Below are 15,867 nucleotides of genomic sequence, written 5' to 3' on the forward strand. Positions count from 1 at the left end.
AGTTAAATTGTTGTCGAAATTGGTTACATGCATTGTCCATGACTGCAGTCCGTCAACAATTTGACTCATAAACTAGATGATCAATTAAAGAACGGTGGAGAGTTTGGGGATGATGCGATACAGTGTCGTCGCTGCATTGTCATACACGTACATAGTGTACGTACTACACAGCCTCGTCTACTGGATTCAATATGCGCTTCAGCCGTACCATTGAAAAGTTCTGCATGTCTAAGTGAGTCAAAAACCTAAGTTTCAAATGAATCGATGTTGAGAAATTGAGAAGTGCATTGTTGATACCGCTACGCTTGATCAGCCTGGGAATGGGTAAGTTGCAGGCGACTTGTATCCATTATTGCCCACTGCCCTCACGCCAAATATGACATTGTCTTTGCTCAGAGGTAGCGTCACACTTCCAACCTTGCCAACTTCAACAACATGGGTCCACAAACTTGCCGTCGTAGCCCTCCAGACGACTTCGTACCCGGCCAATTCTGCATTGTCACTCACTATCCATTTCAGCCTGCAATTGTTGTCCAACGCAGTGGTGTCGACAGTCACATTCCTGACTTGTCCGGGCGCTTCGGACAATGACCACAGCGTTGCGAGATTGACCTTTGATACCCGCGCTATATATTCAAAGTCAACGAATTCGATGAGATCGCCGTACTGCGTCCCATTCTCCACGCGGAGGTCTTGATGTTGATGGGCGAAGTTCTCGTTCGGCTCCGTATATCGCACTGCAGCATATCCGGCTTGTAGAAACGGAGAGTGGTCTCCACCTCGAAGGAAACGGTCTAGACGGTAAATGATTGCTATGTTCATCCCAGTAGCTTCGTTGGCCGCTACCTCACTCGAGAACCGTGCGAGTTCTCGTGCAGGAGAATCATTCTCCCCTCCTATCTGCAATCTCCGGGCCGCAACGTCAGTTGGCTCGTTCAGAGGTGGGCCCTGAGCGAATACTCGAATCGTGAATGGGTCTTTCTGTCCTCGATCTCCCGTGGATGAGCCGATGATATCATTGTTGAGCATGGCTTCCACGTTCGTGCTTGAGTTCTTCAGGGTTTGGGCCAGGAACGTAGATCCATAGAGGCTTTGCTCCTCTCCGGCTACTGCGCCCAGGATGATTGTGGCTTTAGGTTGCTTCTTTGCAAGGATCCGTGCCAGTTCGAGTACCACTAAGAAACATTAGGTATCTCACATATCGAGCGGGATTCGTGCATACAAGCTACTCCGCTCGCATCATCATTGGCCCCAGGCGCATCAGAGGTATAATCCAACACGTTTGTAACCCTACTGTCATAGTGACCCGTAATGACATACACTCTCGACGGGTCAGTTGAACCTTTGATGGTAGCTAACACATTCGAAATCTTCACAGGGAACGGAATCCTCGAAGCTACGCCTTGAACATAACCCGGTACCGTAACCGTCATCCTCCCATCCGAATCCTCTGCATACTTCTTAAACTCGGATTCCAGCCAGTCTCGAGCGGCACCGATACCGCGTTTGGTATCGTTTTGGACGGAAAGTGTATGGCGGGTGCCGAAAGAAACGAGCTTCTCGATTGAAGCTTCGATGTTAGCCGCGTCCACTTCGTCCAACATCGACTTGAGCTCGTCGTTAGGCGCCTGCGGGACCAATTCAACTCCTACATCCGATGGCGGCCATGCTGCGTTTGCACAGTCAGTGTAACTGCTCGCATTTGCTGCAATTGGCGGGGGTAGATCCCTGGGGGACAGGCGAAGCTCGTTGGCACAAACGGTCGTTAAGAGCGCCGTGGCCAGGATCAAGAAGTGCATTTTGACAGAGATGTACGGGACGTACAATGAGAAATTGTGATCTTGAAGGCTTTTAAATGCGGATCTGAAAATAGCCGATGGCACCAAGCAACACTCTGTACAAGTCTGGGCAAACGTTGCCAACTGCCAGTATAAGTTAGCAAAAGACGGGAAACATATCTGCAGCCCGCATCACCCCTCATAGTCGTGCTCATAATGTCATCGGTTGCAGCTCGGCAGTCTTCCAATCCCAGCAGTTGCGTAGGAGAGCAAGGGTTTTGTGAAGGTGATTACTGTTTTAGGAAGGTGGTTGGGTAGGCTTGGTATCAATTCGAGATCTGGGTTGTGATATCGTCATGGATGATCATTCGGTCCAATTATCCCTGATCCATGGATGTCAATGCCGTTGAGCCCTGAGAGCGCGGAACGGGAATTTAGAGAACCCAAAGATCGTTTCCTTGTTCGCTAGACAGCACAAACGAGCAGTTGTACGAGATTTGCTGATATGAGACCTCGCGATAGCAACACCTAAGACTGTTCCCGTAAATGTTCAATCGCAAGATATTCTGTTCAGCATAAACATTTCAAGAAGATACCCCAGGCTGTAAGTGAGACAGAACACGAAGCTATATGTGATGTTCATTTGTTGCCCTGCTCAGTTCAGTGAATTAGCATTTCCGTGTCTGCATCGGAATCGCTTTGAACGCTGCTGGTGGGATTTCGACTATAGTCTGCTTCAAAAGCTCTGGCAGCGTATGCTCCTGCACCCAGGATTGGTATATCAGCTTCCGCCGTTCTCCTTCTCTTGTGTCTTCGTGCAGCCCCAAATTCATTCTCGTTCGCCATCTTACCAGCGAAGTCTTCGATAGACAGCAGAATTTCATCTGCATGTAATGTTTTCTGATTGGCCTCGAAACTATTGGCCGAAACAGGATTGCGAAATTCTTCCCAGTCTGCACGGTATTGGAAAGACTCTCGCCATTTAGTATCCGTCAACGACGCGGCACCTTCATCATCCTCCTCGTTCTCATCCTCTGGTGACAGAGGGGCTGGAGCTTTTGATCTCGGGGTCTCGCCTATAATCTGCCATAGGCGTAGCTCTTCTAGCCTGCTAGCTTCTGAATCAAATTGCGCGACAGTGTCCAGAGCTCTTTCAGGACTTCCCTGGGGTTTATTCTTTGGCATGTCGATGATCTGAGACGACGCGTCCGAGGCCTCATCGCTATCCAAAGCTTCATCGCTCGCAGCATCGTCTTCGTATTCCCTATCCGATAGATCGTCGTCGTCAGCATCGGAGAGAAGACGGGTTGGAAGAGGAGTCCCATGCCGTACGGCCCTTTGTTGGAAATCATCGGGCTCTGAAGCGGAAGTGTTGTGTACGTCGGTAGACATCGAGTATGCTGCTCTATCGCCTACATCCAATCGCGCCTCGGCTTCGTTCCAGTCAATAATCTCCTCTCTTTTCCCCGTCCCTTTCAGGACTTGAAGCTTACATCGCCTCGCTGCACCTCTCCAAAACTCACGGCTATTGCGTTGTAACCGGAGCATGTCGACCGCAGTATGAACGTCCCTACTCCTTACGAATGGCTTGTTTCCTTTCGTGTTCCGCCACCCCTGTGCTCTCAGTCGAGATGTAGCTTGTATTATACTTGCCTGTACGAGACGCCTGGTGAGGGAGACAGCCAGATTGTGAAAGTCACCAAAGGCTGTACGATATATGGATGGTTTGGCCGCCAGAGGTGAAATAAGGGTTGTCCAATGTGATGCGGGTGGATTGTTCATGAACACTGCTGAAGATAATTCAAGCATCACAGAAGCGTTGATGAGATCAGCCTCAGGGATACTGGCTAGAGTAAGTTGTCCCGCGTCGGCCAGCAAATTGTCGCCACTGATACCTGGTGGTGGCGAGGAGAACAAATTCTCTGGAGGACGTATGGCAGCCTCAAGGTCATCCGCTATTTCGGGGGTAATGAGCCAGTGCTTTCCAAATCGGTCTTGCTCTTGTTTAGCTTCGAACTTCTCTTGAAGCCAGGCGAGCGTGTCGCCAGCTACATCGAGGCGTTCTATGCATTCATCACTGACTTCAATAGCAGCAGGGATGTCGAGAAGAGTGAGTTCATTCGTGGATCGCTTTTCTGCTGCATCCTGTAGAAGCAAAAAAAGGTCCTGCACTTCCGCAATTGTCTTCGTGCGAATGGCATGCGAAATGCTGGCAACATCATCGGGGCCATGTTTCGTTAATGCAGCAAATAATGCAGTTTTCTCTGCAACGGTCCAATTCGAGCCTCCAATCTGAAGTGCTGGAGGTTGGAAAGGGTCATCGTTCATGCCATTCGTGGCAGAGGCGACGACTTCATTATATAGAACACGATAGTCGTCGTTGTAGAGACCTTCGAGATGATATCTCCTGGCTAATACACGCTCACCGGAGGGAGAACGAGAGATACGACGGCGCTTGTGTGGAGAACCCGGGACATGAGAACTGTATCTTGAGCTGACCCTAGATGGAGGCTCTGGAGATGATTGTTGGGATTCTATTCCAGGCTCATAATCAGATGCCGAAGAGCCCATCGCCGCAACATCGGTGACGGCGCGGGAAAATCGCAAACAACAAGTGCGAAAGCGGATTGAGCAGTTGCGAACAATATGGAAGTTTCAAGGACGGCTTCAATTGGTTGGATCAAGAAAGTCGTGATAGCGCGGTGCCAAGCCGGAGATGCCTCGGCTTCAGTCCAAGTTCACGATCGCGGACGCGTTCATGACACAACACCTTCATGTTGCGAGCCATTCGGCATGCGCCAATCTTGTCGAAGCGGGCAGGATTTGACTCTGCCCGCGTCACTATCAGATATGTGTCCAGCAATAGTACAGGCACGGCCACAACGTCAGAGCCGGCTGATGTCGTCTCGCCGCTGAAGATCACTCTTCGCGAGTATCAAGAAGAGTGCATTCAATCTGTTCTATCGTACCTCGAGAAAGGCCACAAGAGGCTGGGAATCTCCTTAGCTACAGGAAGCGGTAAGACTGTAAGTCGTTCCGTTTATTCTGCTGAAGCCTGTCTAATTTTCTAAGGTCATTTTCACCCACTTGATCGATAGGATTCCAGCCGTAAACGATGCATCACGAACTCTTGTACTTGCCCATCGCCGTGAACTTGTCGAACAAGCGGCCCGTCACTGTAGTCTCGCTTATCCGGACAAATATGTAGACATTGAGATGGGGAACCACCATGCGTCTGGCGCTGCAGACATCACCGTGGCTTCGATTCAAAGCATCATGTCTGGGGATAGGTTGCTGAAGTTTGACCCGACCAAGTTCAAGCTCGTACTTGTCGATGAGGCACACCACATTGTCAGCAGCCAATACTTAGAGCTGCTTAAACATTTCCACCTGAGATATAGTTCCGACTGGAACCAGGTGCCGGCTCCAGCACTCGTCGGCGTATCTGCCACCTTCTCACGATTTGACGGGCGGAAACTTGGCGCGGTCATTGACCACATCGTATATCACCGTGATTATGTGGATATGATCGAGGAAAAGTGGCTCTCGGATGTCATGTTCACCACTGTGGAGATTAAGGCTGATCTTGACAAAGTTCAATCAGGCGCCAATGGCGATTTCCAAACCGCGGCATTGTCCAACGCCATCAACACGAATGAGACCAATGAGCTTGTAGTGAAAACTTACCTAGCTCGTGCGAAAGAGCGAAGATCTACATTGATATTTTGTGTCGATTTGCAGCATGTTGCAGATCTCACGACGAAATTTCGAGAGTTCGGTATACAGGCCGAATTCGTTACTGGAGACACTCCCAAGAGGGTTCGAAGCGAAAGAGTCGATGCTTTTCGTAATGAGGAATTCCCCGTGCTACTCAATTGCGGCGTGTTCACGGAAGGAACTGATATTCCGAACATCGACTGTGTTATCCTCGCTAGGCCGACAAAATCTCGAAACCTATTAGTGCAGATGATTGGTCGAGGTATGCGCTTGCATGAAGGAAAGCAGAACTGCCATGTCATTGATTTGGTCGCTGCACTGAGTACTGGAGTCGTTTCTACTCCAACGCTGTTCGGACTCGACCCCGATGAGATTGTTGAAAATGCGAATGTAGAAGCCATGACCGAGATCAAAGCTAGGAAGGAGTCTGAAGCAGAGCGGAATGCTTCACTGAAGGGCACCACAAAGCAAAATGTGTCGAAGAAACTGCCAGGAACTGTAACATTCACAGATTATGACTCCGTACATGATCTTATTGCGGATGACTCAAACGACAAGCACATACGAAAGCTCAGCGAATACGCCTGGGTAGGCGTAGGAGATGGGAAATATGTCTTGACCACCAACAGCGGAAATTACCTGTATCTGGAACCCTCCGAGAACGGGGCCACCTTTTCAGTAAAATACTATCGTAGATTGCCCGCAGGCGTCAAGTCAAAAAGTCCATATGCCACGCCAAAGACTGTCGCACAGGGGGAGTCCTTTGAACATACCGTACATGCAGCGGATACATTTGCTGTAGAGGTCTTCGACCATATGTGGATATACAAGAATCAATCTTGGCGTCGTAGCAGAGCATCGCAAGCCCAGGTCGATTTCCTGAACAAGTATCGACCGGAAGACGATCAACTACACCCCAAAGACCTTACCAAGGGTAAGGCTGCAGACATGCTCACTCGAATCAAGCATGGTACGACAGGCAGATTCCTCAAGGCATCAGCTAAAAAGAAGGCCGAAGATCGTAGTCGAGAGCGAGCACAAACTTTGAAGGAACGAATGCAGGGAAAGGTCATGGTGGGACCCTTGTTTGATATCAGTTAGGCCAACAGAGATGATCATCTATGTACTGCCACATGCGGCAGTACATTATTATGATCTATGTGTACCAATCTTACTATATTGCCCTCTGGCCGCCCGTATCTTCTCTTGCTATCGGAGTGTGCCTGTGATGCTCCCTACTATAGAGGCGTCTATACGCGACAGTATGCTGCCTGAATGCTCTTTGGAGCCCTGATCTATCTCCCTAAAGTCCTCCTAACAATTCCTACCTGCACGTGATCTCCGACCCGGGCTTCATTCTATCCTTCTGAACCATAATATCAAGCCTCTTCCTAGAAACTAGGAACATATGTCTTCAAATTGACAGCATGCTCATTAGGTTCTATAGGAATCGCAAGAATTGTAGAAGTCATCTGCCCGAAATTCATATGGACGTAGGTACAAGGCCGTGGTTTGAAATACGTTATTTGTAAGGCAGTCTTCTCATTTGATTGGTACCAATATGCTTGTCAGTGCTTATTTTGCTCCCTTTGCCTTGTACTTCTGATACCTCTTTGGCTTCCCCTACACAGGTTACGCTGAAAGAAACATAGCGCATTTAGTGCCCTAATTGTATTGGCTTCACTAAGCTACGGATATCCCATACTGGCTTGAACTTCAATCAGTGAAATACTATGCTCTCTGGAAAAGGCCGAAAGAACGGGGGGTTTGAGCTCAACATTTGGTGTGTCTCCCCGCCATCGAATTGTCTCTGCGCTTTTGTCTATGTCTAATACAAGCCACATCGGTATGTTTGATACACGAGGTCATTCCTACAAGATCAATCGTGATATCACTCCAAACCATCATTGAAACTGGCTCAGGTGAATCTTCTTCCCAATACCCGGCCCACCCGAATTCTCGACATAATGCCCCTCATTATCCATCGCTCTTACGAGACTCGGCCAGATCACGATATCCTCGGGTGTCAGTTCCCTCTCTGCCGGCCTCCTCGGCACTGGATGCCACTCGTCATATGTGTCTGAGGTCTTCTCGTCAGGCTCGTTGGGTGCTTTCCAGTCGAATTGCCAGAAGGTCGGTGTGCCGAATAGAGTAAACGCGAATCTCGCCCCTTGCTTCAATACGTTGCGTAGATCGGTCGTCCGGGCGTCGATCGCGTCCTTCGAAGTGTCTGAGTATGCTCGGAGGAGGGAATAGAGGTCGTTTACGCCGCGCTCGATATTGATGGTCCGCGAGTCGAAATGAGAGAATGCGTCTTCGACATACGTCTCACGAAGTAATTCGGCGGTTATTTGTTTCCAACGGGATATCAATCCTAGGTCGACTGATTAAAGAGTCAGTGGGTTACCGTGTGGCTACGATCTTGTTCGATGGATACTTACGGTGACATTGACATTTCTCATCACCGCCTGACACAATAGCGCCTTTTCCGACCGAGAAGCTTTGGAAACACTCCACTATCTCCGGAGGTAGGAACGAGCTTCCCGGAATACCACTCAATCCCAATTTTAGCAACAGACTCCGGCTAAGAATTGCCCAAGCGATACATAAAGTGAGTGTCCCCAGTCTGGTCTTCGGGTCGTTCAAGAGCGGAAGTAATTGTCGCCACGAGATGCCCAAACCCGTCGTTGCGTGTTCAATAGCCGACTGATACGCTCCCTTCTCCAATGGGGCCGTGGTATAAAACTTGTGCACGTGCGTGACAATTGCTTGATAGACGCCGGCAAACTGGACCTCAATATCCTCGTCTGACAAACCTTCCAGTGACCTCGGATTCCCAGGTGGCCGTATAGGCTCATGTGCACACTCCGAGGGCGAACTTGATGGCTCAGAGGACGTCATTGTCGAAAAGCGACGTTCTCCATCGGTTGAGCTTTTCCGCGGAATCAACTTGCTGAGGAGAGGAGGCATTCGGTAAGACTTGTGAGCTCCAGGCTCGAAATGTGCAGTGATGGACGAAACAGCGACTTCTCCCATTACGCAGGTACAGACTGTGTTACATCTGCGATCGATAGATACACTGACGATCGACAGGACATTTTTGTTTTATTTGTACGAGTGGGGTGATGTCGGGTTGAAGGTACCAAGAGTGTCTTCTTTGTTCTTCGTTACCGATGCAGTGGTTCCTGGATTCGATGGAAGCCATGGAATGCGAATTTGCTCCTGCGGAAAAGTCTAGGAATGTTCTTTGACCTGAGGGTTTAGCCACGCAACCGCATTTCAATAGCTGGTTCAACTCACGCGAGAGAGTGCTTCCATGGGTCTGCTCCCCTTCGGTCACGCTATCGCGTTGTCTCAACATGACCGCATACGGAAGTGCTTTTGCCCTAGAGTGACGATGTTGCGTAATCAGAACCAATGTACTTCAACATGCCTTGCTGAAAGACGAAAACGGATACACAAAAAGGTGAACAAAGGGTGTAAACTTGTTGAACACGTTGTACACAATGCAACATCATTCATTAGTATTGACCTAGTCGATCTACGCGGCAACGGTGCCTTTTTCACTGCTATCAAATAACCATACTATCCAAGGTTCATCTTTGAAATATGCTACAGCACTAGATAACAAACTGGGAACTTCAACGATCTTATGCGTACACACTCCCACGCCGCTCATTCACAGAAAGCCTAAAACACGCACCGAGCGTCCTATTGCATGCACCGAGTAAGCTATTCAAAGGACATAGTTGTACTAGCATTTTCACAACAACCCCATCGGGCGCCTGCTGAACCCTAACGTATGATTTCATCTTCCATCACCACATCATGGCCACACCGGTACTCGTTTTGCGAAAACGTTGTACGGTGGCGACACGAACGAACCAAACATGTCAAAGCCCACGCGCTCTGAACCCCTATCAACGTGGCATCCCGAAATATGTGTGAAACAGCGGCCATTCCGAGTGGATGACCATTATACTCGAGGTAGCCTAGAGGCTATGATGCGATGGGATACCCTTAATGCTTGTTTGGCAGACCATAGCTCCTCCACGTGAACTACAGCTAACACTGGCGAATTGCTATCGGCCGGACCGATCATGATATCGAGATCGTAGTCCGTGAGAATTTTGTCAATACCATTGTCTGTTGCGACTATTCGGGCGTGCGCTAGAATCTATCTCGTGCGAGGTCCTCCTCGCTGTATGAACAGGCAAGAGCTGTTTTAACCATTTCCTATACTTTGTTTCCAAAAACATTATGAGGCCTAGTAATACATTAATAGTACGTAGAGGACAATAGACACAAGGAGTTAGACATAACTGCATATTCTTTGTTAAGATCAACCATTTTTTAGAGTGTATGAACTTATGCTAAGTCTTCGAGATATGCTTCAAATTCCTGTTTGAATCGACTGACTTGAACAGATCAACATCGACATCAAGAACCTCGCCGCTGTGAACGGCCACGTCCGACTTACTACAGATTTTCCTGTGAGCCAATGCATTCCCCGGGATTCTGTGGTCGCCTCACAGCAGAACTGGCACCGTACCACCCATAGCTCGGGCCGACGTCCTGACGCAACGGGTGCAAACAGAGAGCCGACCCGGTCTGATGGGTACCTCCCGATGCCACTTCTTCCTCACCCTTCACCCATTCTGCCCAACCATACTGTTGAGCTTGATGTTAGAGAGTGATAATTCTGAGAAAAAGCATCGTCTTTGACTTAGCGTGTGCTAGGTGAATTCAGATGGGGTACATCTGCCGTAGAGACGGTACGATTCTTCAGGTGCCACTTTTCGGAATACTAATAGAAATATTTGTAAATATTAGAGAGCTCGGTAGACACCAGTTATAGGTAGGAGATGGTTTAGATCCTATTAGTACTCGGTACCTGTAAAAGCTATCTCAGGAATAGTGAAAGGTAGAGTAATCAGTAAGAAATCTCTTAAGAACTCTTTTTAAGACTGTATATAGTGTACCAGAAACGTTCTGGCTACGTGTAGTTGTACACCAAACTCTCCTCGTCTCAGCTATGTCCTTAATGGCCCTGCATATTTTGCTCTCCAGGTAATGCATCCTCGCTCCTTCCCACGCCCCCTACAAATGCGAATCATGATCGCAAGGGTTGACTACGGCACATTTTTCAAAGAGCCAATATCACAATGTCAAGATGCTGGTATTTTCGTTGCAGGAGTATGCACTCTAGCCAAAAGACCTCTGGGCTGGAGCCCACAGACCAGCTCGTTAGCAAGCGCCTGGCAAGTTTTGCACCAGATCAAGATCGAAATCATTACGCTGTACAATGGAATCGCGCTATCAAGCGACACATCGCACGATTGAAGTCCGAAATAGCCGAAATCTTTCCTGACCTTTGTGATGATTCTGACTTGGGAAGCTCCATCTTACAACTCAATAAAGAATACGCATCGCACGGTCTTGTCGCCAGCTTCGGCCATCTCGAAGGTACACTTGGTGCCATCAATTACTTCTCAACTGCTCTGTCCAGCATAGCCCAGTGCGGTGATTAGCCTGGGCAATTGCTCTGGGGAAGCATTCTGCTACTGGTTGACGTCAGTCCAGAGTCGAGGTTACCCTATGCAGCTGAACAAATTTGGTAGTTTCCCTAGATCACGCTGCTTCACCAGGACGTTCTTAGAAAGATCACTCAAGTGCTAGATCAGCTCGCCAGAACATTGCCACACTCCGACACTTATCTAGATCTAAACCCCACAGCCGGCCTCCGAAGAGCATTACGCACCATTCACGACGATTTCATCCATATTCGCATTGCAACCGCCAATTTTCTTAGCAGACATCCTCTGGGTTGGTCTGCCAAAGCGAATCAGAAGTGGCAGGAGTACATGAAAGAAAACCTTTCCGATACTCTTGTCTCCCGAAACAACTCCTCAGTGCAATTCATCATGAACGCTTATTACTCCCGAAACTTGGCCTTTACTGGAAGGGAGGATGTGTTTTTAGATATCAGCAAGACCCTGCAACTCGACTCTCCTGAACTCCCAGATGGATTGCGCTCCATCGCATTGTTTGGATTGAGCGGCATAGGCAAGACCGAGATCGCCATAGAATTCGCATATCGCTATAAAACACATTATTCCCATGTTATCTGGGTTTATGCCGGGACAGAAGGGGAAATGCGCTCTGACTTTGTTCGTATAGCAGGAGACATGAACATGGATCAGAGTGGTGGCTCTGAGCGTAAGGCCCTCGAGTTGGCGATGAGGAGATGGCTGAACACTACGTGTAAGTCTTCAGCCAAAGTGCTAGAGAGGGTTTTCGCTAACAAAGATTCAAGCCGATCGTTGGCTCTTGGTATTCGATAATGTGCAACAGAGGTCAGACATCCTCCCTTATTGGCCGCAAAGTTCCACCGGAAATGTAATCATCACTTCGGAAAAGGCCTTGTATGAGGGCCTCACAACTTTGCAACTTAGGATAAACCCCTTCACACCGGAGGAAGGAAGCTCATTTATATTGAACCAAATGCATCTTGAAAATTCGTCAAAACGACAAGCTAAAAAGCTCTCAAATGAGCTCTGTGGACACCCTCTAGCAATTTCAGAGGTTGTAGAACGCGCGGTAGCCTCGCATACGCGTTTGCCAGATCTGTTGAAAAGATTCCAAACTAGGCGTTGGAGGGTGGAGCGATGGTCTGACAACTCCAACGTATCTTGGAAGACTTACAAGCTTATTCCGAATACTGGCTGGGAAGCTGCCCTGGAAAGCCTACCACAAGACTCGAAAGAGCTGCTTTACATTTTAGCATTCCTCAATCCACATCGAGTGTCGCAAGAGTTTCTCCGAAATGCACCTGGCGTTCTACCCACGAGGGAAGATATGTCCGAGGATTTCAGGCAAGTAATGTTCCAAGTGCGCAGAATTCATCTAACAAAGTAAAGCTTGACGATGCAGATAGCGGACCTATCCAGGGGCAATTTTGTCGAAAGAAACATTGCCACATCCAACTCAGTAAACCTGCGAATGCAAAGAGCTCTTCGGCGTGCACTCTTGCGGAAGCTCGACAAGGAGCCCGCAGAGCGACAAAAGTATTTCCACAAGGCATACTTGCTCGTCAGAGCGTCGTTTCCACACCGTGACATGACTTCCCGTTCCCTGCAGAATGACGCGATCTGGAGGGAGAACATCCCGCAGGTGATAAGTTTGCAGAGTTCATTCGAGCGATCCGATCCTCCTATCGCGTACAACATGGAATTCGCGGAATTGCTAGCCGACGCTGGAAGCTTCTTATGGGGACAACAGTTGAGTCAAGTTGCTAGATCCGTACTGGAGCTTGGAGAGAAAATAGCATTGAAAGTGCTAAATGATGATGATCCGAGCCCAACCTTGGCTGCCATCGAAAATTATCTGGGACTAATTGAAGCACATGGCAGTGTTGATCAAAGAAAGAAAGGTGCAGAGCGCTTGAAAGTTGTTGTCAAGCTTCGTGAAAACATCTTACGGTCTCTGCCGCCAGGCACAGCAACCATTGAGCAACAGGTCGACGTCGGCAGAGCTTGGAACGATTTGGCGTACTTCTATGCCGACTTTGAAGAGTTTGAAGAGGCAGACGGGTGGATGACAAAATCTTTGGATTTATACAAAAGCCTTGGTGACGAAAATACCCTACGCTTCCGGTTCTCACTGCAGTACATCGATATGACTGTGGTCAGATTTGGTCAAGGCCGGCTTGACGAAGCATTGGCGTTGGCTAATCAGGCTTGCTTCTTGTACAGAAGTGAACTAGGTTGGAAGAATCTGGAGACTATGAGATTTGAGTCGCAGTGGGGTTATCTGTTGATCGGTGCCGGAAAGCTCGACGAAGCACTGAGAAAGTTTCAAGAGGTGCTACTCGTGCAATCAGAGCTCTTGAAACTAGAAAACCCGGGCGTGCTGAATACTAACTACTGGATTGGTACAGTATACTACTATCTCAACCAGCTGGACGAGGCAGTGTGAGTTGAATTATTTCCATACATCCTCAGCTGATACCTGAAGCTGATTGCAACAGCAAATATTTGCGCACCGCGGTCCAACACGGCACCAATTCAGGATTCAGCGAGACCGACTTGGCGAGGGCACAGTACAGGCTGGGGATTGTTTTGTATGCTCAGGGATGCCGCGAAGAAGCCATATCGATAGAAAAGGAAGTTATTAGTTCAGTGTCATCTGAAGATCGCCCAGAGACGGGAGATCATGACAAATGGATGGCATTCTTGGACAAACGGGTCTATATCCAGAACGGAAGATCTACAGGACCGTTCAGAGGAATCAGAACAGGCCCTTTCTGATGCCAGAGTTACCTCCGTTGTCAATGTAGTTCTAGTCACTTGCTGCATGCCTTCTAGGTTGTCCGCCAGTGTTTGGCATTCACATTTTCTTTCAACATGGACAGTCTGTCCAAGTGTGGTCACAGGTATATCTTGCGCTTCGCAATTTCTGTGTAACGGCCTGAGGTTCCTAAAAGAGATCGCTTCAGTTCTTTAGCAATTGAAAAAGATATTTCACAGGTTCTAGTGTATGGATGATTTGATCCAGAAAGAGGTGTTGCGTAATGCCCTATCCTGTTTTTGTGACCTCATTCTCTAAGATGTCAACGCTTTTCTTTCGTCACCAGCATATTTCGTTGCTTCTATGATGACGATGTTGATGTGTAATTATATTAGACATTTAAGCTAGTGAAGTAGTTCCGGCGAACGGCAATAGAAATTAGCCTAATGTGAGAGCGCTACCATTGACTTCCCCAGCTTCTTTCTCTCTACCCTGGGCTGATGCAATTCTCAAAAGTGTTCCAAGAAATGTGTCCTGGCTCAACACATCCCAATCATCTTGCGAAGTACTGAGAATCCTTTTCGCCGCTGCGAGTGCCGCAGTCTTCCTCTCCCACCGTCCTTTCGCAAGATGGAACTTCTCTGTAGACCTTCCAATGTGTCTAGCCATATAGTATATCACTCACTTGATATCTTTTCTGCCTCCAGAATCCCGGTACGCACGAAATACGTTGGACGTGAGCTCGATCCAAGCATCGCTTGCTGGACCAGAATAGGCATACAGCCATGCCCCGCTTGCGAAGTCCGCCAGGTCGACGTAAGATGGCGCGCATGTCGTGAATTCCCAATCGAAGACGCAGAGCGTCGCTTCTGGAATGTGTGCATCTGGAGGAGTGCGCAGTCTGATCATCGCGTTCGTTACCCTACGTTGTCGGACAATTGGTCAACAAGTAGCAAGCTTGCACCATGAGCGGATTCGCAAAGCGGAAATACCTACATGAAATTTCCCATGACTAATGTCTGCAATGTATTATTCAGGTAAGATCTCTCGCAATCAAGAATATCTGCAATGGTGCTGCGTTTCTGGTCGGTCAGTTGCACGCCTGCGCTCTCCATGAAGTGGAGCAAGTCGCCAAAGAAAAGCTCGGCCGCAACGCGGCGTGCGTCCGAGTGGGTCGCACACAGATATTTGAAGTCCTGTAGGGCTTTGGCCTCCGATTCTCTTGTGTTGGATGATGAAGAATGGAGTCGGTAGCTAACTCCCCGAGCGCAATGCCCGCACCACGAAGGAGTTGTAAGTGGGAAGGAGTGTTTGCTTCGCGGCAGAACTGGCTCAACTGCATTGTATGGTCGAACCAAGACCCTGAAACAGCTTCTGTATCCACTGAACTCAGATCTTGCATGAAGATGACACGGGCGGCAGGGTCGTGGTGGATAAGGACTGGAAGTTCAACTGGTAGTATACTAGAATCGTTTGTTAGGACTCGTGGAACTACGCTCATTGCGCTGGCTTCAAAAACCTGTCTTCCGGCTGCGAAAGGAATATGTGGTGTACCCAAGAGGTATTCGGGAGCATGCTTCAAGATGATGCTTCCCAAGAATGTGTCTGTGACAGTGAGCGAGCCTTCTTGTCGAAACATCACACGGTAAGTATAGTTGGTCGTGCCACTCAAGATTGGAGTGACATATTTGATATCTGAGTAGCCACTTTCACGAACCCAAACGGATTGTTTTAGGTAGAGCATAACGCCTTCCGCGATGTCAAGGTGGAACAATTGCATGGTCCAGTATATTGCATATGTACAGTCCTCTTTCCCATTGAATCTGATTAGAAAACCAATACGCACGATTTCGAGCCCCTTTGCGCCCATTCCTAGTACCAACCAGTAGCCGCGTTCAAAGGCCTATCATGGACCAATCAACAACCTCCCAATATTGCGACAACTTCGGGTTGCTCTTATCGTTTGCTGTTCACAAGGCTGTCAAGGTACCACCCATGGCTCGGGCCGACGTCCTGCTGTAACGGGTGCAACAGGGGAAGAATATAAATAAGGCCAAGCGTACCCTCCTCACCGTGAAGTTCA

General features: G+C 48.6%; 6 protein-coding genes across 6 annotated transcripts; 2 read left to right on the forward strand and 4 right to left on the reverse strand.

Annotated features, from left to right (window-relative positions):
• Positions 1-309: 309 nt before the first annotated feature.
• Positions 310-1,799, reverse strand: BU24DRAFT_444354 (putative zinc metalloprotease; the record flags this gene model as incomplete). The annotated part of the gene is made up of 2 exons (XM_033530632.1): positions 310-1,175; positions 1,223-1,799. The coding sequence occupies 2 exons, from the start codon at positions 1,797-1,799 to the stop codon at positions 310-312; spliced, it is 1,443 nt and encodes a 480-aa protein (XP_033378710.1).
• Positions 1,800-2,118: 319 nt separating this feature from the next.
• BU24DRAFT_57215 (uncharacterized protein) lies at positions 2,119-4,431 on the reverse strand. Its single transcript, XM_033534409.1, has one exon. It carries the CDS (start codon positions 4,347-4,349, stop codon positions 2,439-2,441), a length of 1,911 nt encoding a protein of 636 aa, XP_033378711.1. The 5' UTR covers positions 4,350-4,431; the 3' UTR covers positions 2,119-2,438.
• Positions 4,432-4,548: 117 nt separating this feature from the next.
• On the forward strand, positions 4,549-6,684 carry BU24DRAFT_378340 (P-loop containing nucleoside triphosphate hydrolase protein). Its single transcript, XM_033524663.1, has 2 exons — positions 4,549-4,804; positions 4,851-6,684. Exons 1-2 carry the CDS (start codon positions 4,553-4,555, stop codon positions 6,594-6,596), a joined length of 1,998 nt encoding a protein of 665 aa, XP_033378712.1. The 5' UTR covers positions 4,549-4,552; the 3' UTR covers positions 6,597-6,684.
• A 355-nt stretch (positions 6,685-7,039) lies between these two features.
• Positions 7,040-8,759, reverse strand: BU24DRAFT_454757 (uncharacterized protein). Its single transcript, XM_033531336.1, has 2 exons — positions 7,937-8,759; positions 7,040-7,878 (listed from the first exon to the last, which is right to left on the reverse strand). The coding sequence occupies exons 1-2, from the start codon at positions 8,529-8,531 to the stop codon at positions 7,400-7,402; spliced, it is 1,074 nt and encodes a 357-aa protein (XP_033378713.1). The 5' UTR covers positions 8,532-8,759; the 3' UTR covers positions 7,040-7,399.
• A 2,458-nt stretch (positions 8,760-11,217) lies between these two features.
• BU24DRAFT_57317 (uncharacterized protein) lies at positions 11,218-13,864 on the forward strand. Its single transcript, XM_033534410.1, has 4 exons — positions 11,218-11,759; positions 11,812-12,370; positions 12,416-13,468; positions 13,525-13,864. Exons 1-4 carry the CDS (start codon positions 11,360-11,362, stop codon positions 13,802-13,804), a joined length of 2,292 nt encoding a protein of 763 aa, XP_033378714.1. The 5' UTR covers positions 11,218-11,359; the 3' UTR covers positions 13,805-13,864.
• Positions 13,865-14,222: 358 nt separating this feature from the next.
• On the reverse strand, positions 14,223-15,775 carry BU24DRAFT_472556 (uncharacterized protein; the record flags this gene model as incomplete). The annotated part of the gene is made up of 4 exons (XM_033532743.1): positions 14,967-15,775; positions 14,777-14,803; positions 14,470-14,668; positions 14,223-14,433 (listed from the first exon to the last, which is right to left on the reverse strand). Exons 1-4 carry the CDS (start codon positions 15,652-15,654, stop codon positions 14,223-14,225), a joined length of 1,125 nt encoding a protein of 374 aa, XP_033378715.1. The 5' UTR covers positions 15,655-15,775.
• Positions 15,776-15,867: the final 92 nt, after the last annotated feature.

This window comes from Aaosphaeria arxii, assembly GCF_010015735.1.
Source record: "Aaosphaeria arxii CBS 175.79 unplaced genomic scaffold BU24scaffold_11, whole genome shotgun sequence".
NCBI classification, from domain to species: Eukaryota; Fungi; Ascomycota; class Dothideomycetes; order Pleosporales; genus Aaosphaeria; species Aaosphaeria arxii.

What these genes read in the sequence shown, in the direction of transcription:
- BU24DRAFT_57215 (XM_033534409.1), bottom strand. Translation starts at nt 4,349, where the DNA reads ATGGGCTCTTCGGCATCTGATTATGAGCCTGGAATAGAATCCCAACAA.
- BU24DRAFT_378340 (XM_033524663.1), top strand. Translation starts at nt 4,553, where the DNA reads ATGTTGCGAGCCATTCGGCATGCGCCAATCTTGTCGAAGCGGGCAGGA. An exon ending in CTACAGGAAGCGGTAAGACT is followed by an intron (nt 4,805 to 4,850) that starts GTAAGTCGTTCC and finishes TAATTTTCTAAG; the next exon opens with GTCATTTTCACCCACTTGAT.
- BU24DRAFT_454757 (XM_033531336.1), bottom strand. Translation starts at nt 8,531, where the DNA reads ATGGGAGAAGTCGCTGTTTCGTCCATCACTGCACATTTCGAGCCTGGA. An exon ending in TGAGAAATGTCAATGTCACC is followed by an intron (nt 7,879 to 7,936) that starts GTAAGTATCCAT and finishes CTCTTTAATCAG; the next exon opens with TCGACCTAGGATTGATATCC.
- BU24DRAFT_57317 (XM_033534410.1), top strand. Translation starts at nt 11,360, where the DNA reads ATGAAAGAAAACCTTTCCGATACTCTTGTCTCCCGAAACAACTCCTCA. An exon ending in GAGATGGCTGAACACTACGT is followed by an intron (nt 11,760 to 11,811) that starts GTAAGTCTTCAG and finishes CAAAGATTCAAG; the next exon opens with CCGATCGTTGGCTCTTGGTA. An exon ending in AACCAGCTGGACGAGGCAGT is followed by an intron (nt 13,469 to 13,524) that starts GTGAGTTGAATT and finishes TGATTGCAACAG; the next exon opens with CAAATATTTGCGCACCGCGG.